General features: G+C 58.5%; 2 protein-coding genes across 5 annotated transcripts; both read right to left on the bottom strand.

Moving 5' to 3' along the window:
• Positions 1–2,929: 2,929 nt before the first annotated feature.
• MXRA8 (matrix remodeling associated 8) lies at positions 2,930–7,489 on the bottom strand. Its single transcript, XM_025856250.2, has 10 exons — positions 7,355–7,489; positions 6,027–6,050; positions 5,592–5,897; positions 5,397–5,498; positions 4,838–5,308; positions 4,496–4,654; positions 4,284–4,323; positions 4,124–4,200; positions 3,933–4,013; positions 2,930–3,769 (listed from the first exon to the last, which is right to left on the bottom strand). The coding sequence occupies exons 1-10, from the start codon at positions 7,401–7,403 to the stop codon at positions 3,744–3,746; spliced, it is 1,335 nt and encodes a 444-aa protein (XP_025712035.1). The 5' UTR covers positions 7,404–7,489; the 3' UTR covers positions 2,930–3,743.
• A 15,965-nt stretch (positions 7,490–23,454) lies between these two features.
• Positions 23,455–25,134, bottom strand: AURKAIP1 (aurora kinase A interacting protein 1). Of its 4 annotated transcripts, none has more exons than XM_025857151.2 (4): positions 24,986–25,134; positions 24,473–24,562; positions 23,730–24,172; positions 23,455–23,624 (listed from the first exon to the last, which is right to left on the bottom strand). In XM_025857151.2, exons 2-4 carry the CDS (start codon positions 24,522–24,524, stop codon positions 23,523–23,525), a joined length of 597 nt encoding a protein of 198 aa, XP_025712936.1. In that variant the 5' UTR covers positions 24,525–24,562; positions 24,986–25,134; the 3' UTR covers positions 23,455–23,522. The 4 variants fall into 4 exon arrangements, with proteins under 4 accessions (XP_025712936.1, XP_073759632.1, XP_073759631.1 ...); XM_073903531.1 differs by having other exon boundaries at positions 24,962–25,120; XM_073903530.1 differs by lacking the exon at positions 24,986–25,134 and adding an exon at positions 24,912–24,961.
• Positions 25,135–25,765: the final 631 nt, after the last annotated feature.

The raw sequence follows: 25,765 nt of genomic DNA, 5'->3' as shown, positions 1-25,765 counted from the left end.
CGCGCCCCCGCTGCTGCCCCGCGGCCCGCGGCCGCCCATCCGCCCCGGCCCGGGGACGCAGGCAGGGAGGGCGTGCGAGGCCCGGCCGCGTCCGTGCGCCCCGCCGCCGCCGCCGCCCCCTCGGGCCGCGCAGTTAAAGGGACCGCCGGCCCCGGGTTGAGCGCGCCCGCCGGGGGGCGCCCGAGAGCGGGCGGGGCCTGACGTCACCGGGCCGCTCGCGGCGCGGCGCGGGGCGGGGCTGCGCACGCGCGGAAGGGCTGGAGGGCGGGGTGCGCGCGTGGGTGGTGGGGCCACGGTGTCGGCGCCCGCGTAGAGCTCCCACCGCTCATCCCGGGCCCCGCCCCGGGCCCCGCCCCTGACCCCCGCCTCGGGCCACGGGTCCCCGGCCCGGCACGCGGGGACGCCCACAATGTGCTCGGGCCGTAGCCCCTGCTGGGCCTAGGGTCTCGGCCCGTGGGCGGACAGGGGCGCGTCCCCCGGAGGGAGACGGCTGAGGACCCTCCGGAAGCAGCCCTGCTATCAGAAGGGAGACCCCGCCCCAGGCAACGCCAAGTCCCCCGCCCAGGCCCCCAGGGGTCGACTACAGAACCCAGAAGGTTACAGTTCTCCGCCCCTTTGCGAGGGCTCCGGGGTCCGTGGCGCTCAAAGTCGGGGGGCGCCCTGGTCACATCCGCGGGCAGCAGGGGGGCAGCACGGGAAGCTGAGGATACTTCGGTCCGGGCCAGGAGCCAAAGACAACTCGGTCTCTGCGCCCCGGTGCCCACTGCGTGCTCGCGCGCCCTCTACCGGGCCCCACGGAGGCTCCGCGAAACACGGGCCAAGTGCATGCGGGTGCGAGCGTGGAGGCGGGGTGCGAGCGTGAACATGTGTATGTGCGGCTGAAGGCAACAGCGGAGGTCAGCACCGGCAACGGCGCGCACGCACGTGTGCAGAGGTGCCCGGGGAAGGTGCTTCTGGCAGCGGGTGAAGACCCCCCCCATCCCCGCCACCGCCTCTGTCGACCCAGCCAGCCTGGGGTCCTCTGTGGACCAAGGGAGACCCAGAGCAGCGCCCCTCGGGCTGTGGAGGCTCCAACCACACGCTGACCCCACTGGAGGTAGAGGGTCTCCCCCATCCCAGGAGGAAGACTTGAGGCCAGTAGAGGGAATCCCACATTGGTGAGAGTGAAGAACAGGAGAGTCCATAGGACAGCACCCAAGAGTGATGAAGGTGAAGGATGCATGATGCCCCTTGCAACCTGTCCCCAGCACTCCCCTTGACGCTGGTTGGAGCCTGGAGCTGTCCTAGCTGCCTGGTCATGACCATCTTTGGCCGGTGGATCAGCACAGGAAAAAAGCCCATCAGTCCACCACTGACTGGAAGAGCCAGACTTTGAAGGAAAGCCCCTGAGGCCAGGCTGGGGACCATCCCCAGGTCAGCCTAGGCCAAGGGCACTGACCTCCATCCCCCTAGGCTCTGGTGGGGAGAGTGGACAGGGCTCTGTGAGGTGGGCACCCGCTCAGCAAAGCCTGTACTGTCTCCCCTTGGGTCTCGGTTTCCCCAGAGGTAATCTGAGGAAGCCAGGTAGTGGCTGGCTCTCTGCTGGGTGTCTAGGGGAGGGAGACAGTCCCCACCCTGAGAGCTCCCAGGGGACCAGCATCCCCCAGGCCAGACATGAATGACTGCTGGTCTCACGGATGTAAGGTCTGATGCCCCATCTGCGCTTTGCCCACCCCCCCACCACCCCCACCCCCACCCCCACCCCGCCAAGCCTCTCTTTCTCACCTGGCTGCCCAAGTCCTGTGAGAGAGGCTGGTAGCTAGAGGCCAGAGCTGACTCTGTGGTCAGGCGGGCACATTGCAAGGGGGAGTGAGTTTGTGGTCCAAGCAGTGCGGCTACTGTGGGGCCAGGGGTCACAGGCTGGGAGGGAGGCACATTTTCAAGCAAGCCACAGCTCCCTGGCCCAGCCTCCCTCCCTGCCTTTGCCACTGTGGGACCCTTGCAGGTGTGTAGTGAGGAGACAGCCACACTGAGGTGCTGTCTGAGCATCTCACATCCAGAGTCTGCACATTCAGATAAGAGCCTGAACCTAGGATGCCCACCACAAACTCCTGCCTTGTGTCTCCTGTGGTATGTTTTAAAATGACCACTCAGAATTGAGCCTACAAAAAATGAGTGACCACCACCCCAACCACCTTATAAGTAATAGGTGTATGCTACCCTGCTGTCTCTCTCCTGATCTGGAATGGAGAACTGCCCTTCTGAAGCCTTGCTCACCACACCCCTGTCCTGGGATCTGTAAGTAACACATCTTTTGACTTTACTTCCTTCACGTGAGTGTCCTGTACCTTCCTCATGGCGGCCCTGGGGTTTTCACTTCCCCAGAGTGGGAGCTCAGATGCCAGGTTACCTGCTGACCCTGTGTGGATGGCTTGTGCCCCTAATTCAGCCAGACATAATCTGCATGTTCTCCACACACCACCCCAGGGTGACAGACATCCTTTCCCGCTTCCTGCTGCCCTGGAAGAGTTTTGGGGGATGGGGTCAGGGCTGGGGAAACACAAGGGCTTCTTCCTCCTGCAGCCCCCTCCCATCCCCCTCACAAGCCTTTGGTGCCAACTCCTGCTTCCCCCCCTTTATCCTCACACATCTAATCCCATTTTGGCATCTGTTTCTCAGAGGGCTGTCCTCTGAGCATGTCCAGGCTCCCCCCCTCCACGTCCACATAAGCCCTCAGAAGAGAATCTAGAACTCCGTTACAACCAGGAATAGTGTCATAGGATTGGACTGGATGTTGCTCTTCCCAGGATACCTGGACTCAGACTTTCCACTCAAAGAAATGGGTGGTGACAGCAGGGCTTCAGACGAAGGAAAGCATTTCGAGGTTCCCAAGGCCCAGACTCCACCCCCCAGGAAGTAGGAACCACAGAGGCATACCTGGGGCCAAGTCTAAAAATCATGGAGTCTTTATTGTGATGGTGGCAGTGTCCCAGGAGCAAATGTGGGGTTGGGGGTGGCAGCACAAGCCACTCTGGAACCACCTTTACCCCTCCTCTGTCCCCTACAGCCAAAACAGAAGCCAAATTGAGGTCCCAGCCCCAGACTCCTGCCCAAGGAGGGGCTGCGGGAGGGGGGTCAGAGTAAAAAGTCACATGGAGCCCAGTGACTGTCAAGGCACTTGCTGGAAACAAAGCTGGAATAAGGTGGAAAGCAGAGAAGAAGCCCCAAGTAGCCCAACACAGAGCAGAGGGGAATTAGTCTGGGGCCTGGAGTGTGCAACCCTCAGATCCCAGCCGTAGGCTCCCCTTAGAAAGGGGTGAAGAAGGGGCCAAGGTGCTAGCCCTGAGGCTGACCTGAGCTCCAAGAGCCCCCACTGAGCCCCAGCCCATAGTGGCAGGGGTCAGGAGAGCCTGAAGGACTGGTGAACATCAGCAGGGTCAGGGCTGTGCCTGGGCTGGGGGAGGGGCAGGACCACCAGTGAGTGTGGGAGCCAGCAGGCACCTGCTGAGGGCTGGTGAAGGGGCAGCTGCAGCTCCAGCAGAATCCCAAAGAGCCCGCCGCTGCTTGTGAGGATTGGCATGGCTCCCAGGAGAGGGGTCTGGAGACAGCCTTACTCTGTGCCAGTCCAGGCCAAGTTCCAGGACAGCGGGACCAGCCGCTGGAAGGGGGTCGGGTGAGCCACATGAGGGTCAGGAGGTCGTCCTCCAAGATGGAAAGATAGGAGTTGGCAGGGCTGCTGGCCCAGCCAGGAGCCCAGGATCACCTTATTTGCAGTACTCCTTTCGGAACTCTGGAAGCCAAGGGAACAGGGGGGTGTCTGCCCTCTACCCCTCTGTCACAGGGGTAAACACAAGGCAGACTTCTAGCAGGACTGCCCAGGGACTCCTGCCCCTGGGGCTAGCTCGTGAGTGTGGCTGGGGTGAGGTATGGGGCCAGCCCTCCTACTCACTCACCTCTGTCCAAGTCAATGTTCTTGATGGGCAGTGGGCTGTGGCCCAGCTCAGCCCTCTCCTTCAGGATGTTGTTTTTGTAATCTGGTGCAGGGAAAGAGCAGGGTGAGGCCCCCCCGCCCCCAGAGATGTGCCTCCCCTAGCTCAGGCCTGGGAGCCACAGTCTTCACCTTGGTTCTGGGGCCATCCCTCACCTAATTGGATGTCCTCACTCCTGTAAAGAGCCTGGTCTCCTGTAGCCACAGCAAACTCTGCCATGTTCACATCCTTCCTGGAGGTGGGAGGGTGGTGGGCTGTTAGAGCAGAGCGGGGTGGGGGTTCTGGTCCCCAGGAGAGCCTGGAGGGGGCACTCACCCCTTTGACTTCCCCGACTTCTTGTCGGAGTATTCGTAGCCTGGGGAGGAAGACTCGTGTTGGGCACAGTCTCACGCCCCCCCAGCTCCCTCAGCCCTGAGGAACCCTCCCATCCCTGCTTGCTTTCTGCTCAAGCCACCGCACCCCACACCCCGCCTCTGGTCAGGGAAGGCTTCCTAGCCTCAGCTGTGCGGGATGGAGCCCCAGCTCACCTCCGCGGCGACGCTGACGGGTGGCCAGGATGACGGTGATGAGCAGCAGGATGAAGAGGAGCAGGGTGGCCAGCACGTAGCCCAGCTGCTGGAAGAAGTGGGCCCGGCCCTCGGGGACTATGACGTTGATGACGCTGCGGCCGCGCGCCAGGGTGGGATCTGCACGGGCCGTGCGGGGGCGGTGTCAGGGAGCGCGCCCCGTGACCCAGTAAGCGTCCGCCGGCTCCACGCCGCCCTTGCGGCGCGGGGCTCAGGAAGGATGGACGGGAGGGGGCCTCCCCTCGGCTAGCACCCAGGTCCGGGGATGGCGGTGGGGAGGGGCAGGGAGGGGCCTGGCGGCACCTGGGCCAGGGGCGCCGCTGTGGCTGGAACCGTTGCCCGGCGAGTCCCGCGGGGGCGGCTCCGCGGCGGGCTCGGTGACTCTCAGGTGGAAGATGCGGCGCTCGTGCAGGCCGCAGTAGTGATGGTGCAGGTGGCAGGAGTACGTGCCCTCGTCAGCTGGCTCCAGCGGGTCGATGCGCAGTGAGAAGTCGCCGCGCGCAAAGGCGTCCGCCCCCACCGCCACGCGGTCGCGCAGGAAGGGCGGCCCGTAGGCTCGGCGCTCACCCGACGCGTACAGGTCCAGCAGGCGGTCAGCGCGGTCGTGCGGCACCCCGGGCGGCTGTCGGTCCCAGTGCACAACCTGCTGCGCCTCCTCCAGGTGCCGGTCGGTCCACACGTGCGCCCGGTTCACGCAGGTGAGCAGCGCTGGCGAGCCGCGCTCCACCACCAGCACCTCCTTCTCGCCGTCCCAGTGCGCGCCGGCCTCCCGGGCTGGGGGTGCAGGTGGGTCAGCGCCAGCGGGCGGGGAGGGAGCCCGCAGGGGCACGTCCCGGGGCGGGCGGGGTGGGGGCACACTCACGGTTGTCCGTGACCTCCAGGCGGACGGCCAGGGTCTCGTACAGGTGGCAGTAATGGTGGTGCAGGTTACAGGTGTACAGGCCCGCGTCGGCCTCCTCCACCGCTACGACCCGGCAGAAAGCCCGGCGGTGAAGTGTGCAGCCGGTCCGCGCCACCCCGCCCCTGCCTCGCCCGCCGCGGTGCCCAGGCCCCTTACCGCGGATGAGCAGCGAGAAGTTGCCGTCGTGGAAGGCGGAGAGCGGCAGCTGGAGGCGGCCGCGGTCGCGGGGCTCGTACACGCGTTGCTCGCCCGCAGAGTACATGTCTACGAGTCTGCGGGCCGGACCGCCGGCCGGGCGGCCGCTGAGGTCCCAGTGGACCACGCGCTGGCGGTCGTGCAGCCGGTCCTGGGTCCACACCATTCTCGGGCTCTGGCAGCGCAGCACGGCCCGGGTGCCTGCCGCCCAGCTCACGGTGGACTCGGACACCACGGAGCTGGCGGCTGGCACGGGCCCTGAGGGCACTGGGGGGGAGGAGGCGTCACTGGGGGAGGGATAGGACCCAAGGGGAAGGTGTAGGGTGGGTCTGGCAAGACGGGAGGGGAACTGTTGTGGTTCCCGGGGGGGGGGGGGGGGGGGGGGTGATCACTAACCTGAGGACAGAAGGACTGCAGAACCTAGAAGAAGAAGAGGGTTGCACTGGGGAGGCGATGACCTGAGCCTTTGCGTCCAGGTTGCCCACCCAGCCCTGGGCCCCCCACTTGGCTGCCTGGGTCCACTCTAGCTCTTGCTGAGGGGGGTGTTAATGACACTCTCTTTATATACATACATAGGTTTTATTTATTTGAGAGATAGAGAGAGAGAGCACGTGTGCGAGGGCAAAGGGGGGGAGGGGCAGAGGCAGAGGGAGAAGCAGGCTCCCCCCTGAGCAGACAGCCCAAGGCAGGGCTGGATCCCAGCACCCTGAGATCACGACCTGAGCCGAAGGCAGACGCTCAACCAGCTGAGCCACCCAGGTGCCCTGTTAATGACACCTTCTTAATAGGTGGGGATAAAGTCAGAGAAGCCAGGCAGACAGGATGGGGGAGGGGGCTCCTTTAGCCCCACATGGTGCAGGCATGTGTCCCATGGTCCCCACCCAATCCTCACTGCCACCTGCCGAGACCGTGGGACGGCTCTTCCCCTTTTGGGGCTGAATGGTGGAACCAGCTGTGGAGTGTGTGATTGTCACCAATGGCCACCCTCAGGAATGGTGGCCACCAGAGCGCCAAAGCGTGGAGCTCAAGGCTGATTTCAGGGGCTCCCGCACATTCGTATCCAATGAGGTACATGCACCTGCCAAGAGCCATGCCACACACGCCCTCAGGAGTCCTCAGACATCTGTGCGCCCTGCCCCACACCCCGTTCTCAGGGCTGGAGCCCCCTCAGCCGTCCTGGAGGGCAGAGGTCTGAAGCACGAGCAGGCTGGACTGTCCACACCCCACGGGCAAGTTCCTGCTCCAGAGATGGGCTGAGCGCCCGGGACCAGGAGGAATGTGCAGGGTCAGCAGGCCAGCCCAGGAGGCGGGCTCAGGGGGCCTGGGAGCCAAGGGGGGAGTGGAGCAGACCCTGTAAGCCCCACCATTCCCAGGCCCCCTAGAGTCCCCAACCTAGTCCTCTTCTGGCCACCTGAGGGGCTTCCTGGAAGAGTGGGGTGGGGGAGGGACCCCGGGGAGAGGCACCCGCCACCTCAGCCTCCCTGCCCTTCTTGGCCCTCTGGCTCCCGAATCCGTGTGGTGGAGCTCTAACATAAAACCTCACACCCCCCTGCGTCCTGGGAGCCCCTTATCCCTGGTGAGCTGCCACCTTGAGCCGCCCCCCCCCCCAACCCTGCCCCTTCCCAGCAGCGGGAGCGTTGCACTCCTCCCAACTCAAGCTCAGACAGGCAGCTGTGACCAGAACACAAACTCCCGAAGACGCTTGGCTTCCACCCCGCACTCACTCTGCAGAAGCACCAGTTCCCAGACCATAACTTGGGACCGCAGCTCCATGGCGCCCGCCTGGCCCGCCTGCCTCGCTTTGTCTCACTTCTGCTCCAACTCTCCAGAAAAACAGCCCGGCCCCCTCCCCCTCCGTAGCACCCACCATGACATCACGGAGCCCTGGGCGGGATCGACAGTCTGCAGACCGCCCCCTCTGGCTCCTGCTGGCCCCTAGTCCTCCCCGGATCCTTGGCTGGCCCAGTGGGGAGGAGTAGGAACACAGCCCCGCGTCTGACAAAGTGAAGGGAAATCAGAGCAGAGACCCTGCCCCTCCTCTGGCCCAGGTCCTGGAGAGGGGCCCAGGAGCCCAGCCCTTGGAGGGGCAGGAGGGCTGAGGGCATGGTCCCAGATGCCGGATGCCGTGGGGGCGGCTGTGACACGTGAGGCCCTTTGGAGCTGCTACAGGGCTGGGGCTCTGGGGTGCACATCACCTCACATCCGCCTCCGTCGGGGAACCCTGGCCCAGGGTGCTCCCCTGTGTGGACACAGTGTGGGCAGGACCCCGCTTTGTGCTGTGGAGCTTGAGGCATCCCTCCTAGCAGAAAGGCATCCTGGGGCTGGGACCCCCAAGAAGCTCAGGGTGCCAGACCTACAGCTCTTCCCCTCTTCCCCTCAGCCTCCTCTGGGGGCTGTATTTCTTCATTTGTGAAAGGAAAAGAACAGTCACACCAGCCCTGGCGTGGGGGGGGCTCCCTTAGGAGCATGATGGGCCCTGCTGTCCATCAGTCACTTTTACCACCCAAAGGGACCTGCCAGGGTGTGAGGGTGGGGACCCTGAGCACTGAGGGGCAGCGTCTGACCAGCCCCTCCCCTCTGGCCTGGACCCCCATCTGCCCACCATCAAGGGCAGAGCTTGGTGTCCCTGAAACCAAACCCTGGCTAAGATGCTCCCCGCCCAGAGTGGAGGAGGGAAGGCGGGTATGGGAGCCTCCCCCATGGAAGGCACAAATTTGAACCTCTGGGAAAACTTACAAAATCACATAAACAAATGCAAAATAACAGATCCCACACTGTGTACCAAACCCACTCTTTCTAGTTAAGCAAACCTCAAAAAGAAAAAAAGGAAAAAAAAAAAATACAAACAACCACCCAAACCCACGGTGCATGTTTTAGACTACCCGTTTGAATAGAATTATGGTCACAGGCCCCAGTCCCTGGTGGGCAAGGACCTCGCCCTTGAACCCTGTCCTGGCCCCCAATTCCTCAGACAAGCAAGGGCCCCAGTCTGGCTGGACTCTCCAGCTTCAGGCAAGGTGGGGAGACTGTCAGAGCTGCAGCAGAGGAAATGACCAGCCACGAGGGTGTGAGGAGCACCCCCTAATGGACCCATTTCCTCAGCAAGACTCAGGACCCTGGGGTTGGAGCCCCGTTTCCAAACTGGAATCAGAGCCCGTCCTGGTCTCAGCCCCTCCCTGGGCCTTTCATTCTGGAAAAACAAGCCCAGCCCGGCCGGCCTTGAGGCCTGGGCTCCCCTCCTGTTTTTTTAACTGGTTTATATTAGCTGGTGACCTCCCTTCTCTGTGCCCCGCCCATGTCTCTCGGTCTCTGTCCTCTGTTCCCGCCCCTGTCGGCTGGGCTGTCTCTCCCTCGTGGAGGGAAGATATCCAGGCAGTGCTGGAGGGAGGCAGAAACGGCCCAGCGCCCACCCCTCTGTCTGGAAGGGGACAGGGTCAGCTCGCAGCCCTGAGCCAGGAGCCTGTGGGCGCCCTCCCTCTCCCAGCAGGTTCCCTGGCCTCGGGCCCTGTGGGGCCCTCTCGGTGGAGACTCAGCCCTCAGCTCGGCCCAAATGCATAAGTCTGAGGGGGCTGCCACTGGGGGAAAGCTGACCCCCATGCACCACTGGGCAGGAATGGACAGAGGCAGTGGAGAGCTGTAAGCCCTTGCCCCTCTCTGCCTGAGGCCAGCAAAGGGCTGGTGTCCTGCCCCCGCTCTTGGCAGTTAGTAGCCACAGATGAGAGTGGAGGTCCAGCAGGCCACCTGCCCTTCCCCAGGCCAAGGCCTGAGACCTCCTGCTCATTTCCCAGTCTCGCCTGGCATGTCCATTCCTCGGGAAGAGAACACACCAGGACAAAGCCACTGACCTCACCATGGTCCCACCCTGAGCTCTGGCCAACCCCCCCCACCCCCGACCCCCTGCCAAACTGGAGCCCTGTACCCACCTCCCCTCTTCTAGGAGGCGTGGCTGGACAAGGCAGGGGTCAGCCAACCAGCCCCACTAAGAATCCGGTTCTGGCTTCTGCTCCCGGGGACTCGGACATTCCAGGCAGCCAGGCTCACTGGGAGGAGAAACCACAGGCGCTCAGGGACGCCACCAGAGAGACACGTGCTCACGCCCACCGTTCTGTCACTCGACAAATATTCGCTGAGCACCTACTGTGTGCCAGGGAACTGGAAGCTGTGGGAGGGAGGCAGACAGATGGCAGGCCGGCTCACGGACAGATAAGATTGTTTTCATCCCTGGGAGAAGTGTCGTCAAGAGACGAAAACAGGGCACACTCTCCCTCCACAGGACTGACCGGGATGGCCTCTGAGGGAGTGACACCCTCAGGTAAATGTCCAGGCCGGTGCCTGGGGAAGCTGCCTCCCAGATGAGAGAACAGAGTTGGGGGCATGGGGAGGTCCGTGGGGACCCCAGGCTGGCTCTCATGCTCAGTGAGCAAGATAGGGGCTTGGAGGGTTGAAGTGAAGATGTGGTCTGGGAGTGCAGGCGTGTGCGATGGCTTAGAGCTGGTAGGGTTTATATGAACACAAGGAAAACAGCCCTCCAAGGGCCAGGTGGCGCGCTGTCCGGGCCCCCGGGGGGCACACCCCGTGTCTTCCCTTTAGTGCGGGCAGGAGCCGAAACAATGCCGGAAGGGTCTTTTGCACCCACATGACAAAGTGCTGGGATGCCACTCTGACAGGGTCTCTGTCATGTTGCCTGCAGTCAGCTGGCTACTCTGTGCAAGGAGCCTTGCAGGGGACCATGTGGGTGACCCCCAGCCAACAGCCAAGAAGAAAGTGGACCTCAGGCAACAACAACAAGGAACTGGACTCCGCCCACCCCCCCACATGAGCGTGGGAGAGGGTCGCGCTCAGGCCCGGATGCAGCCCCGGCAGACACCGATTTCACCTGGGAGGCCCTGAGCTGAGGGCCCAGAAAACTCGCATCCACACGTCTGACCCAGGGAAGCCATGTAATAGTGAATGTGTTGCATTACGCTGCTCAATATGTGGCAATTTGTGGTACAGCAAGAGAAGACAAACATAACTATCTCCAGAACAGAGCGAGGCCAGGGCTTAACCCAGCAAAAGGCACACATTTCACAAGAAGGGACCGGTTCCTGAGTTTGGGGCTGGCTGCTGGCTGTAGCACGTGGTGCGGGGCAGGCCACGAGGCTGAGGCCACGTGGAGAGCCACGTCACAGACCGCAAGCTCGCCCAACTTCACTGACAAGTTTCTGCCAGTTGTAACCAGTTCTGGGAAGGGCCGCTTGCATATGCGTTGGCCCTTCCTCTGGAGGCCCGAGGGCTTGCCACACAGTGGCCTCTCTTGTCACAAGGCAGGGAACTCCGCACATCCGGGGTCTGAAGAGCTGAGTGTGTCCCTCAGGAGAGCTGTTGACTGTGAGGGCGCTGGCGGCCTTCTGGTGAGGACCACAGGTCGATGACCTGTCAGGTCGGGCTGAGAGGTCGTCGAGGCATTGAGACACTGATTTGAGAAGACAGAGAGGTCAGGCGCCTGGCTGGCTCAGTCGACAGAGCATGTGGCTCTCCATCTCCAGGTTGTGAGTTTGAGCCTCGAGTTGGGTGTAGAGAGGACTTAAAATAAAAGAGGGGCGCCTGGGTGACTCAGCCATTTAAGCGTCCAACTCTTGATTTCAGCTCAGGTCATGATCTCAGAGTAGAGGGCTCTGCACTCATTGAAGAATCTGCTTGAGATTCTCTCTCCCTATGCCCCCGCCAACTCGTGCCCTCTCTCTCTCTCAAAAAAAAGGGGGGGGCACCTGGGTGGCTCAGTCGGTTAAGCGACTGCCTTCGGCTCAGGTCATGATCCTGGAGTCCCGGGATCGAGTCCCGCGTCGGGCTCCCTGCTCGGCGGGGAGTCTGCTTCTCCCTCTGACCCTCCCCCTCTCTTGTGCTCGCTCTCTCTTTCATTCTCTCTCTCTTGAATAAATAAAATCTTTTTAAAAAATTTTTTATTGTTATGTTAATCACCATACATTACATCATTAGCTTTTGATGTAGTGTTCCATGATTCATTGTTTGTGCAAATAAATAAAATCTTTAAAAAAAACCCAACTTAAAAAAAAACAAGCAAAAATACAGACAGGAATATGGAAATATAGAGACATTGTGTCATGGACCAGCCTTTTTTTTTTTTTTTAAGATTTTATTTATTTACTTGACAGAAAAAGAACACAAGCAGGGGGAGCAAGAGAGGGAGAAGCAGCCTCACCCACTGAACAGGGAGCCTGATGCGGGGCTTGATCCCAGGACCCTGGGATCATGGTCTCAGCCAAAGGCAGACACTTAACAACAGAGCCACCCAGGCGCCCCGTGCATGTGATTCCTTTGAGCATCTCAGCTTTACATTGAGCATGAGGTTGAGCTCTCCCAGCAGGAATGCTGCAGGAGGAAGGGGTTCTCCTGTGTGTCGGGCTGGGCTGGGTGGGTCAGTGGTGTCATGCCCATGACACACTGTCCCTCGGCCATCTCGAAGCCTTGACGTGGCCACAGTAATCTTCCTGCAGTGTTCTCAACAGGGAAACCAGCACCCCGCCCCCCCTCCGCAGTGCACCTCGGGCCCATGCAGCCTGGAAGGTTCCCAACACCTCGTATGCCCAGCACCCCCAGCCATACCCTCACGTACTCTGCCTCATCATGTGGATCTTGGGCTAAGCTGAATGTGTTCCTAGGCTGCCTACTTCGAACCGTGGTGGGGATCAGCCCGACACCCACGGGGAGGCCCCAAAGAGGCTGAGTCTAGATGAGAGACATGCTCTTCCTGATCCAAAGAGGAAGCAACTGGTGCAAAGGGGCCCCGGAGCCCTGACGTGGTCCCTTGAGACAGTGTGGCAGGTGTCCAGGTATGGTCACGTGGCAGCTTGTCCAAGGACACTGTTTCCCACAGTATCAACAGTCAAAAGTCCCTGAAATAGCCCCTCATATACAGGCCCTTTTGATCTTTCTTCCAGAACAGTCCATTTCTGATTTGCAGTTTGTAGCAGGTAAGTGTGAGGAAAGCAGAAACCACCACTGGCTGACCAAGCCGGACAGAACATGCACATGTCAGAGGGCAGATTCTCTCTTGAGGTGCAACATACTCTCCAAGGATTTGGTCAACAGTGACTCTGAGCATTACAACACTTAACGGGCTGGGAGGGCACTAAAAACTACCAGGTGGTTTCAGTTTGCCCCATGGGGTCCCGACTGCCCAGCAAGAGCATGGAAAGGGAAACGAAGCTGGTCTGTGGACAGCGACTGCGCCAGCCCTGTGCTTCAACAGAAACCCGCAAAGCTGCTCAAACATAACAACAATAACAGCATGACTTCTGTATATAAGCAGCCTAGGAAGATGGAATATTTCTTACTTGACCTTCCCATCACACAGGCTTCCTAGTATGTGATGAGGTGATTAAAATATGTTAATAAATCATTTACTTCTCTGTACTAGCCCTCCTTTTGTACAAGAGAGGTGGCCTTTGTTTTGCCAACAGAGACAGGTGAGGTTGCGCACATGCTGTTCGCTTTTCCATTTCTGATACGAGGCCTGAATTTTGGGAAGGCAACACCGGGAGTTGTGAGAAGGGGCTGGTAGGAACATGGCTGTTTCAGCTGTAGTTTTAATCAGGGTGGGGATATGTAAAACGAGCACAGAGTTTGAAATGATTACCAGGAGCCCTTGCCCCCTAAGATATGAGGACCATTTGGTAACAGATTCGAGCTGTGGTGGGCCTCAGCCCGAGACCCACAGGGAGGCCCCAAGGGGGCTGAGCCTGGGTGAGAGAGATGCTCTTCCTGATCCAAACAGGAAGCAACTCGTTTCCTTCTCTTTATTATTCTAGATACACCTGCTCAGTTTAAACATCCGTCTGCCTCTGTGAATGTGTTTCCATGTTCTAGATGACATAACTACGCTGTCCACTTTAGTTCGTCTCTATTCAACTGTATGTGACATAACATATATGTCAAACTTTACCATCCAAACTGGACACAATTTGAAAAAAGAACAAATGTTTTTATACAGTGATCACTATTTCTGTGGTCCCTGTCTATGGGAATTTCAGTATCTTTAAAAATTATCCAGCTCGGGGCACCTGGATGGCTCAGTCGTTAGGCGCCTGCCTTCGGCTCGGGTCATGGTCCCAGGGGCCTGGGACCGAGCCCCACATCGGGCTCCCTGCTCGGCGGGGGGCCTGCTTCTCCCTCTCCCACCCCCCCCCGCTTGCATTCCTGCTCTCACTAACTCTGTCAAATAAATAAATAAAATCTTTAAAAAAAATTATCCAGCTATTTCCTGTAGCCTTTGATGCAGAACAAACCACCTTGAAAGGAACTGGCCTCCAACTACGAACCGGGGTGGGGGGGTGAGCAGGGAAGCTGTTCTGTGGGTAAGTGGCACTGTGTGTTTATCAAGATCCAGGAACAGCATAGCTTGATGTGAACCCCAACAGATGCAAATTCTTAAAAGCTCTTTTAGGAAGTTGGGAGAATCAGAATGTAGCAAAAGCAAGCAAGCAAACAAAGTACATTTCAAATAAAATGACCTCAGTGAAGGGGGTGGGGAAGTGCTGACCCAAGTCACTTTGGGATGAGAAGAGTTTGCAAGACGAGAGGCCAAGGAAGTGTGCACAGCCCTGCTCACTAGCTGATAGACTGTCCTGCATGGGCTATGGTTTATCGATTCTGATGTGTCCACCAGAATCAAACAGTTCAGCCAGCGGGTGGCAGACAGTGGCAGCCAGGTGTCTCACTACTTGGGGTTAAGCAAGGAGAGGCGGCTAGAACGGCCTGTGTAGTCATGGGTGACAGCTGGAGATCCAGGGTCAGCTTGTGTTCAGTGTGGGGTAAACACCGGCGCACACAAGCAGAAGCACAGACGTGCACGCGCACACAGGACAGCAAACGCACATGTGCACTTTCTAACTCCGTCGTCCGGGAAGCAACAGCTCACCAGCACCCAGATCCTGGTTTCTAGGACCGTTTTCCAACAAAAGTAACCATGGCTCCTTGGAGAAATGGCTAATTTTAGGACTGGGGGAAGAAACATACAAGATAAGCCTGGAGAATCAGTGGTGCCCAAAGGTAAGGAAGTGCAAATGAATGAATGAATGAATGAATGAATGAATGGAGAGTGACGGGATGTGCCAAAGAGCACGGGGCCAGCGGGCCCCAGGGGCAGAGTCAGTACAGGTGTTTGGATCATCATCCAAATATAAGGTAAACGTCCACGAGCCCGTACTGATTGAACGGAGGCAGGAGAATCCCAGGTAAAGCAGAACCGTGGTGTGCAGCGGCCCAGCCCCCACCACTCAGCACAGTGCAGATCAGACCTGTGTCTGTGGTCTTCCAGCACTCGTGGTTCCGGGGCCAGGAATTCTGGCAGGACAGCTCACCTATGTCCCACGTGGTACTGGTCAGCGTGGCTCAAGTGGGGCTGGAGTGGCACCTGGGGCCGCAGAGTAGCCATCAGGTGGGCCCTCTCTCCCCAGGGCCCTCTCTCTCTGTCCACATGGCCTCCCCATCCACATGGCCCTCTCCGTCCATGGGCCCCTCCCCTCCACACAACCTCCTGCTACTCAGCAGTCTAGCCCAGGTTTCCTTCCACCGGTGGAAGCTGCCGCACGCCTAACACCTAGGCTTGGCAGCTTCCACCACACTCAGTGGGTCAGAGCAGGACCCAGCCCTCAAGGGGAGGGGAGACAGACCCCAGCTTTCAATAGGAGGAAAATCAGCAAAATCCTGTTGCCCAGTGTGCACAGGGAAGGGGAGATAATTATGACATCTTCAGAGGTAATACACCACAGGAGGTGAGAGGTATGTGGCATCATGAAATGCAAAAGATTCAGAGCACTGAGGTCTATAAGAAGACATCTTTCGGGGCGCCTGGGTGGCTAGTTGTTAAGCGTCTGCCTTTGGCTCAGGTCATGATCCCAGGGTCCTGGGATCAAGCCCCGCATCGGGCTCCCTGCTCTGCGGGAAGCCTGCTTCCCCCTCTCCCACTCCCCCTGCTTGTGTTCCCTCTCTCACTGTCTCTCTCTCTGTCAAATAAATAAATAAAATCTTTAAAAAATAAAAAAAAAAGAAGACATCTTTCATGACAGAGAACACTTATTTTAATACAAACATATATGTATGCATTTACATGACCTTAAATATCTTTTGGAAAAACAACTTACCTGGGGCGCCTGGGTGCTTCAGTCGGTTAAGTGTCGGACTCTTGATTTCAGCTCAGGTCATGATCTCAGGGTTGTGAGTTCAAGCCCCATGTCAGGCCCCTGCTGGGTGTGGAGACTACTTTAAAAAAAAAAGAGTTCAAGAAAAATAGCTTACCTGACCCATAAAACCAGACTAGGAAATTTAGTAAAGTTTAAGGGAGCTTTGCATCATCAGTAAATAACCTAATTTTTCCAGACGCTATAACTTCCTATTATCTTATACCCACATAGCTGTTTTAAATCAAAATTATAAAACCAGTCTAATTTGTCCAAGGATTCATCTTGATTAAAAATATTACCTGAGGGGCACCTGGGTGGCTCAGTTGGTGAAGCGACTGCCTTCAGCTCAGGTCATGATCCCAGGGTCCTGGGATCAAGTCCCGCATCGGGCTCCCTGCTCAGCAGGAACCTGCTTCTCCCTCTGCTGCTCCCCCTGCTTGTGCTCTCTCTCTCTGACAAATAAAATCTTAAAAAAAAAAAAAAAATATATATATATATATATATGACCTGAACTTTTTTTTTTTTAAAGATTTTATTTATTTATTTGAGAGAGAGAGAGAATGAGAGATAGAAAGCACGAGAGGGAAGAGGGTCAGAGGGAGAAGCAGACTGCCTGCTGAGCAGGGAGCCCGATGTGGGACTTGATCCCGGGACTCCAGGATCATGACCTGAGCCGAAGGCAGTCGCTTAACCAACTGAGCCACCCAGGCGCCCTGACCTGAACTTTTTCTAATAGAAATTGTTAAACTCCACATTTTTCAGCCTGACTTTTAAACAACATTGAATTCATGTTTGCATGAAGTCTTCTTGGCATTACTTGCTCCCTGTATGAATTTACATCTCTTTGCTTCTTACCCAACAATCAACCATTATCCCCGGGGTTTTTTTGTGGGGGGGTGTTTTTAAGCTGCCAATTCTACAAGAAAATGATCTTTTTTTTTTTTTTAAAGATTTTACTTATTCATTTGAGACACATAGGTACAGAGAGAGAGAGAGAGAGACAGACCATGAGCAGGGGGAGAGGCAGAGGGAGAGGGAGAAGCAGGCTCCCTGCTGAGCCAGGAACCCAACGTGGGGCTCAATTCCAGGACCCTGGACCCTGGGATCATGACCTGAGCCGAAGGCAGATGCTCAACCATCTGAGACACTCAGGCACCCCAAGAAAATGACCTTTCTTAAATGGTGAACATTCCTAAGGCATCAGAAGCTCATTTTTTTTTTCCTTTGGAACTGTCATGTTCTCTATTTTAAATCTATACAAGCATGTATTAGTCTACTTAAGCATCAATCTTCAGAGACTTTATAATCTTATACATTATTTTTGGTTTCCAGTAAGATAGAAAGTTTTACTAATATGCTCATAAAATATTCCCAGTCATACAAAGAGTCTAATCAATCTCAGGAGAGCTAGATGCCTCGAGTCCTCTCAATCAGTCCTCCAAAGTCACCCAGTGGATCCCAACATGATTGGTGCTTCGACCCAGTGTGGTTAATATTCTCCTGAATATTCACTTAACCAGTGAAAGCCTTCCACGCTGGCTCCTGAGCCCCCTGGCACACCCACAGCAGTCTTCAACAGCTCTTGCCATCTGGTACGAAAAGATACCCTGGCTCTGTACGCTTCCTGCCACGGACCTGGCGTCAGGGTTTGCCAGATTAAATACTGCACAGGACATACTTATAATTAAAATTACTTGTTGCTTATCCAAAATTCCAGTTGAACGAGAGGGCCTGTATTTTTATTCCTCAAGTTGGCAGCTGTTCCTGGAACCAGCCATGTCTCCAAAGCGTCCTGGCTTCCACAACAAGTGGAAAGGGTGCTTTGAGACCATTTCTGGGTGTCTTGGACATTTCTTGCTGCTGCTTTGTAGACCACACTCAAACATAAGTAGACAACCAAGTTCTACCAAAGGAAACCCACTAACATGGACAACAGAGACCAAAGTCAACAAACAGAAAAAAAATCAACTGGGAAGCAGAAACTGGACAGGGGTGACGGGGGCAGCGTGCTCGAGAAAACATGTATCATTAATACCCTCACAGAAGAGATGACATCACACCTGTGAAACATAAACATGGTGAGTGCTATTAAAAATACCCCCCTAGAACACCCAAAAAGCAAAAAGTCTCTTAGAAAATAAAAATGGCATAACATATTTTTTAAAAAATTCATTAAGTGGATTAGAAGAAAATGTGGAAGATGCCAAAGAGATCAGAGGCGGGAGAGGAGAGAAAGCTGATAGCAGGAGCCTCAAAGAGGAGAGAGTGAGGGCGGGCGACGCAGCACAGCAGCTCAGGGGGGTTTCCCAGAACTGAAGGTCAGGACTTTCTAGATGGCACCGGGCTCCTCCAGGGTGGGAACAGATCCACACTGAACTATGTCACTGTGAACATCTGCAGCAACGAAGAAAAAGAGAAGCTTCAAGAGAAAAAGTTGGTCGCTTACAAAGGCTCGGACTCAAAATGGGTCCAATTTCCTCAGCAGCAACCCTCAAGCTGGGAGCCAGAGACACGGGAGAAATGCTCGCAGAGTTTTGCCGGAAAGAATTTTCAGGCTAGAATTCTAGAATCAGCCAAACTGCCGACCAAGTCACAGGACACAACATAGACGTCTGCTGATACGCAAGGGCTCACATTCTCTGTGCTGCTTCCTGGGCTGATGGCCTAGTGTCAGGGCTGTGACAGGGCACTGACGGCATCCATCCCCATCGGCGTCACCGGAGTGGGGGAGGAGGTCCACTGAGACACCCGAAGCGAAAGCCAGTGCAGCCACGCTTCTCAGACCACAGTCAGTTCAGTGGATCATACATGGTGGTAACAAAATAGAAAGAATGTATCTGAGATTATTGCGCTTAGAAGGGGCTAAGTATTGCTTTTGAAATCTTTCGGTTCTGTGAGGGTAAAATTGCCTCTGGGAAAAGTGGTGTGGTTATTTTTCATCAGCACTACTGAACTACTAAACTGGTTAGGCATACACAGGCATAGCTTCTATTAAAATAATTTTTTAAAATAAGTTTTAGAGCCAGACAGACTTGTAGCTGAATCATGAATGGTTTTTTACCTACATGATGGCAGGTAAGGTCCCCTCTGGAGGCTGATCATGGATTTGCTGGGAAATGAAGTCACTCCTGTAAGGAACCCAGCACAATGCCTGTGGTGCAGGGAATCCACTCACACACATCAATTAGTCCTTATTCTACCCTCTAGCTCCCGTGCGCCCTTTCTTGGAAAAACATTCCATGAGGGGCACCTGGTGGCTCAGTCAGCTGAGCATCCGCCTCTTGGTTTCAGCTCAGGTCATGATCTCAGGGTCATGGGATCGAGGCCCTGCACTCAGTGGGGAGTCTGCTTGAGATTCTCTCCCTCTGCCCCTCCACTCCCTTGTTCTCTCTCTAATAAATAAATCTTTAAAAAAAGAAAAAAGGGGCGCCTGGGTGAGTCAGTCATTAAGCGTCTGCCTTCGGCTCAGGTCATGATCCCAGGGTCCTGGGATCGAGCCCTACATTGGGCTCCCCCCTTGGCAGGAAGCCTGCTTCTTCCTCTCCCTCTCCCCCTGCTTGTGTTCCCTCTCTCACTGTGTCTCTCTGTCAAATAAATAAAATCTTAAAAAATAAATAAATAAAATAAAAATAAAAATTTAACTGTAAATACAAAGTAATGCAACCAACAGGACCAAAGTGAATGGGCTCCTCTTGGAGGAGGGGAGGGGCCCAGAGCACATCCCCCCCAGCCCCCCCTTTCTGGGTGCAGAGGGATGGGCCCGTGTCTGAGCCCAGAGGATCCTGTGGTTACCTGACCCACCTCGGCTGGGACAGACGGGGGAGGCAGGAGACCCCTGTCCATGTGAGGGTCTTGGTGGCCTCAGAGGCCCCCTCCACCCGCAGCAGATCCTGGAGGTCGGCCAGCTCTGCTCAGCAGGACTCTGGGCTGATCAATTTCCTCCTGGACCGCAGATTGTCCACAGCAGCGTGAGGCCAGCCCGGGGCGGGCAAGGATGTGGGGCACATGGTGCCAGGTCACAGGGCACTCACCCCATGTCCAGTTGTAGCTGAACCCTGTGTTCCCAAATTTACTGGGACAAGTATACTCTACAATTTACACTCTACAAGATGCATGCGCTAGTAATGCCACCTGGTCTTGGCCACATTTTGGAGGTTCTCTAGGAGTTGGCACAAGCTTGTGCCCAGCCTGAGGCCTCCCCGCACCTTGGCCTCAGGGAGCCCTGACAGCCCTGCTATCGCCGCCCCCGCCACAGCTCCAGAGCCATTCCCCGACCCCACAGGTCACCTGGGAGTGTTCAGCGCTTCTCTCCCCTGTGCATTCAGGAGTGGTCCTCAACATACACGCAGATACACATTGGCCACCACCCCACATCCTAAAGAGAACCCCAAGCCTCCAGACGCTGTTCAGAACCCCCACCCCGCAACCCCCTGGAAGTGTCCAGGTCTCAGCCTAGACTCTAGTCCCAGCCCTAGCACTCAGCTGTCATGTGACCCAATGCCATGGATGAGTTTCCTCCTCCAAATGGCCCTATGAGGCTGAGGTCAGCAGTGGACAGAATTTGATGGACGCATGAGCTGGCCTCTGGGTGTGCAGCCAGGTGGCGGGGGGTGTCATCCACCGGCCCTCACCCTGAGGCTAACTCCAGACCCAGCTCTGGACTCCTCAGCCCCATCCCACGGGCCACAGCTCAAGAGCCCTTCGAGGGCTTTTCCCACAATTCAGCCCTAGACAGGAAGATTCCCCTACACCCCTGCCCACCCAGGTTCCAGCTTCTCCGTGAGCTCAACTGGCCGTGGCCAGGCCCGGGGAGCAGGCTTCTTTCTCTAGTCTCTGATCCACTTTGAGGCTCTGTCACCCTCCCCAGCCTGCATACCCCTTGGACAGCAGGGAGTGCAGCCGTTCACAGCTCAGGGTCCCTCTACAGACACATGCTGTGTCCTGCGCATCTGCCATAGGCAGGCCACAACCAGCCCCTCCCAGGACCCAGCATCCAGCCTCAGCATCTTCCCCTGTCTGGAGAGCCTGCCTGACCCCTTCCTTGGCCCACTGTATGGCCAGGAACACCCAGGCCAGAAGACGCTGGCTGGCACGGAGCAGCAGAGTGACAAAGCACAGGGGCCGAGCTCAGAGACGCCTCCACATTGGGCCCAAGAGGCAGGGCCCCCAGCAAGTGCCCAAGAACACCCCCAGGAGCTCTGGCCCTGGCTGGGGCCTCTTCTGGCCAGAACCCAAGTCCTACGCAATGCTAGCAGGGCACTCTGCCACACCCCTCCTGCCTCTGTCCTTTCACTGTGGGGGTGCCCGGGGCCAGCAGGGAAAAGGGGCTGCTCATCCCACAGGCTGGGGGGCAGGGTGGAGGCCCCGTAGGGAAGAGAGAAGGGCGGTTTCTTACAGCCTGGGAGGAACTGCAGAGATAAAAATAAAAGCACCAAAATTGCCTCCTGCAGTCGTGGTTGGGGCCCAGATACATCCAAGCCGCAGGCAGGACGAGCTCTGCACAAAGAAGAGAGTGGGGATCAGGCTGCCTCAGGACCAGACTCCACAGGATCAGTGACATCTGGAGCAGAGATCTCAACCGTAGTACCACCAAGTGGTTTGGGGCAACTTATTTCCAGGTGTCGGCTGCACAGGGCGTTACGGGGCATTTACAGCTGCATTCCCAGCCTCCACCCACTGTGGTCAGTGGGACCCCCCACCGAGACAGGCAAAAATGTCTCCAGATGTGACCAGGGGCCCTTCCCCCCAGGGCCCCCCCCCCCCAAGCTGGCACCCACCCAGGTGGAAGAAGTTGGAGCAAGGGCCCTGTGGGGCTCTGCCAGCTGACAGCCTCCAGGAGTGTGGGTCTGTGGCTTCCTGCACAGGCCAGCCAGTCATACCTCCCGGAATCACTGCCCAGCCAAGCTCCCGACAGAGGCTCTGCTTCCAGATGGCAGATCAACTCAGCATCCCATCGCTCCTCTCAGCTGCCAGGGAAGGGTGGAGTGAGCCGCGGGGCAGCTACTGCGACAGGACTGGGAGGAGATACAGGAGCAGCTACCCAGCAGCCACGGGCACCGGCGGCAGACAGAGGCCCAGCTGAGAGGCCAGGCAGAGCGGAGGCCAGACTTGGTACTAACAGGTCATGGTCCACTCCACCCCAGGAGGCTCCACCACTGGGCCCTGGCACCTCTGCCCACGCCCCACCCCAGATGGGGAAACAAAGACCCAGGAAGGATGACTGTGACCCCAGCTGGGGGCCTCCCAGGGCTCCCTGTGCCCTCTCAGGTGACTGGGCTGGCAGGGTGCTCTCACTGTCCTGGTCCTCAGCCCCAACCCCAGGGGCTGCTGGGAGCCCAACTGCTGCCCCCTTGCAGCCACATGGGGAAGCAGGCCTGCACCCTCAATGGTGTCCCGTCCCCCCACCCAGGTCATGGCCAGGGTCACCCTCCTCCACCACACCCAGCACCTCCATGGGTTATATCCCCTGACGGGCAGGGACCCAGACCGGCCCCGTGGTTAGAACTCTGCTTACCTAGTTGGCTGGCTGCCATGCACAGGGCAGGGGCCTGCTTGGCGCACCGAAAGAATGTAGGGTGAGCAACACAATGTGGTCGGTGCCATTCCAAAGACACTGCTGGGTAACCCCTGCTCCAGCCCTCCCCAAGATCTGCCTGATTTGCAGAGAACTCAACCCCACTCCCAGACACATTTCTGAGACAAGGCAAAAAATCTCCACAGCCTGCTGAGAAGTGCTGCTGCCCTTAACGGGGTGGAGGGGATCAAGGGAGGGTACCAGCATCGTGAGTGTCTCTACTGGACGGCTCAGGAAAGATGCACCGCTTTTCCTACCCCCTAAGTCAGCCACCAGGGAGCAGGGCAGAGGCTGAGGAGAGCAGCGTCTGCCATATTCATGGCACTCCGACCAAGCTCCCCTGCCTGCAGCTCAGCCCTCGCCAAGCCTGGATGCAATGGTCCACTGGCTCAAGCTAAGGCTCCAGGGTTTCTCCAGTTCCATGAACAGCACCACTTTCTCAGCCACCCCAACCCTGCCAGAGCACACCCTCCCAGCCACCCTTTCCTGATTAGCCCCCACTCAGGACCCAAAGGAGACCAGGGGTCCCCAGCCCTAGCGGAGCAGGACAGCTCAGAGAGCCACTTGAGGCCCAGGTCTGTGGGGACTGTAGGGCACCAGCCTCACCCGACCGCCGTCCCCCTGCAGCCGCGGCAACCCGCCGACCCTCCCCAGACCTCCCTGGGGGCAGAGTCTGCCCCCCCCAGTCTTCCCCATGAGACCCTCCCTGTCCCCTCTCAGATTTTAATCATATCCCCAAGTCAATCCGGGCACTCCCTAACCCCCCAGCATTGTCCCTTGGTACTTCTGCCATCAGTGTGATTAGAGTCTGCCTCCCGCAGTGAAGTACAAGTGCTAAAGGGCAGATCCGGGTCTCTGTTTGCAGCTCCTGTAGCATCATACATTCATAAGTAAGGAAGCTGTCGTTCCCGTGGACTTGGCACCAAGACAAGGACCCTCTCGGTAAAGGGACCCCGATCTGCACCCTGGGGCCCTTGTGCCTCCTAGAAAACCAGAGGTTGGCACCAGCTCAATCCCAAGATAGCTCACACTAGGCCGCAGAGGTACCAAGTCACCAGGGGACAGCTAAGTTCCTAAACATTTATTACAGGGGATCATCAGCAGCAACAGCGGTGGGGGAAAGGAGCGCTAGACTCATTTGCCCTTCAAGTAGATCTTGGGGGTCTGCCAGCCTGCAGGGGCTTCCTTCAGGCCTGCCTTCAGCCAGATGCGCCTCAGGTCTCTCTCGAACTTGATCTGCGAGGGCACAGGACGGACCACTGACTGGTCTGTGGCACAGTCACACATTTTCAGCCGCCCTGCCCCACCCTAGGCTGAGAGGCCCCCCCCCCCCCCACTTACCTGCTTCCGTTTCAGGCGTCCTTCCCGGACCTTCCGCCGCAGGAACCGGGTCCTCTTGACCAGTTTACGGTACTTGTGATGATTCATCTTCCGCCGGCGAATCTTCAGTACGTTTTTGCACTGCACCCGGGGTGCATCCCAGACCTCCTCCGTCCCCTGCTCAGCCCCTTCCACTTGGCTAGGTGGACACTCATAGAGTTGGGATGGTGCCACGGTCCCTGGGGTCCTGGCATCTAGTCTGGGTAGGAGGTAGTGGGCGGTCAGCCAGCTCTCCAGAGGACTGATGGACATCCTCCTGGGGACCAGCATCTCCTCAAGCTCCAGCTGGAGCCCCTTGCCAGGGACGGAGGCAACTCCACTTGGGCCTGCTGGCTGTGTGCTGTAGCAGGGCCTGCAGGTACGCCCGCCTAGCACCCCTGAGATAGGCCAGGGCAGACCGCAACCTGCAGGAAACAAGACAGCACAGTCACCACCCACGCAGCTCCGCTGGGGCTGAGCGCAGCCAACCCCGCCTCCCCCCCTGGGGAGCAGAGCCGTCCTCACGGACTGGATGACCCGCACCTTATCCCAGCCGGAATTCAGGCTCATGTTCTCAGGCCCTGACTTTCCTTTTTGCTACTGGGATGTTTACAAGGAGTTCGTGTGGCCAGCTGCCAGCTGGGGGCCGTGGGGATTACTTACCGCACATTCCTAACCCGAGCGTGCACCCCGCGCATGCCCCTTGCCCCCACGGGGCCCCTTACCTGCCCGAGGAGCAGCCTTCAGCAGCCGAGAAGACAGGCGCACCAGGAACATGGTCTGTGGGTGGTGGCGGCCCCAGGTGCTCAGAGTGGCTGCAATACAGGTGCGCGTGGCGGTCACGCGGGAGTGGCCGGGGGGCGCGTGCAGCAGCCCCGGGGAGGCCAGGACTCCCACAGCCCATCACCCTCATCACCTTCTCCCACCACACAGGGCTCCCTCCCTCAAGCGACCAGACCGAGGCGCGAGCCCCTCGTCCGCCCGCCGCTCCGCGGCTGCGCCCCTCTGAGCAGTCGCCCACCCCTCCCCGAGCCTCAGCTCCAGCCCGGGGACCCACCACCCGGGCGGAGCCGACGCCCGAAGGCGCGGAAGGCCGGGACTGGCGCACGGCAGCCGCGGCTCCCAGGCCCCGCGGGGACGGTCCCCGTCCGGCCCCAGCCTCACCCGACCGCCGTCCCCCTGCAGCCGCGGCAACCCGCCGACCCTCCCCAGACCTAAGCCGGGTGACTCTAACTGACCACTCTGCCGCCCAGTTTAGGCACTTCCGGTCCGTCCCCAAACCGGCCCCCAGTACCGCCCGGCGGTACCCACTCCCGGCGCCCCCTGGCGCCCTCGCGGCGTCCGACTCTGCGTCGGCGCAGGTCCCGCGGGGCCCAGAAAGCAGCCGTTTCCGGCCAGAGGAGCGGCCTACCCCGCCCACAGCCCGCAGGCTCGGCCCCTCCCTCACGGCGGCGAGAAGACTACACTTCCCACAATCCTAAGGGATGCCCTCGACTTCGCATCCCGACCAACCAGCGGCCAGTCGTCCACGGCGGGCGGAAGTGGCCTGAGCCCAGCGGCGGAAGTGGTGTTCTCGGGGCGGCGGCAGCGGCCGGGGCCCCTGCGTGCACGGGGGCTGGGCAGCAGTCCCGCAGGAGGCGCGGGGGTGCGTGAACACGGCGCCCTTGAAAGGCGACGAGCTCCCAGCCTCCGCCTGTGTGCGCGCGCAGCTCCCGGAAGCCGCCAGCACCTCGGTCTGGCCGAGGTCGGCAAGGACAGCGGACCCTCTGCCCCGCGGCCCTCCCGGAGGTGCCGCTCGCTCGGCTTCCCAAGCGGCGAGGCCTGTGAGGTGCCTGCGAGCCCCGGGGCCCCAGCTCCTGCCCCGCCGCGCACACGGCCGCCGGGCTGCGCCGACCCAGCCCCCCCTCCCGGGGGCGCCCGCCCCCCAGCGCCGGCGCTGCGGCTGCCTTCCCGCGAGCCGGCTGCCCCCCAGACCCGGCTGCCTTCCCGCGACCCGGCTGCCCCCCAGACCCGGCTGC

The sequence above is a fragment of the Callorhinus ursinus genome, unplaced genomic scaffold (assembly GCF_003265705.2).
Source record: "Callorhinus ursinus isolate GAN/ISIS: 27379988/994484 unplaced genomic scaffold, GSC_fseal_2.0 scaffold18, whole genome shotgun sequence".
NCBI classification, from domain to species: domain Eukaryota; kingdom Metazoa; phylum Chordata; class Mammalia; order Carnivora; family Otariidae; genus Callorhinus; species Callorhinus ursinus.
Note: the sequence above shows the minus strand (reverse complement) of the source record. Positions and strands in the feature narration are given on the sequence as shown.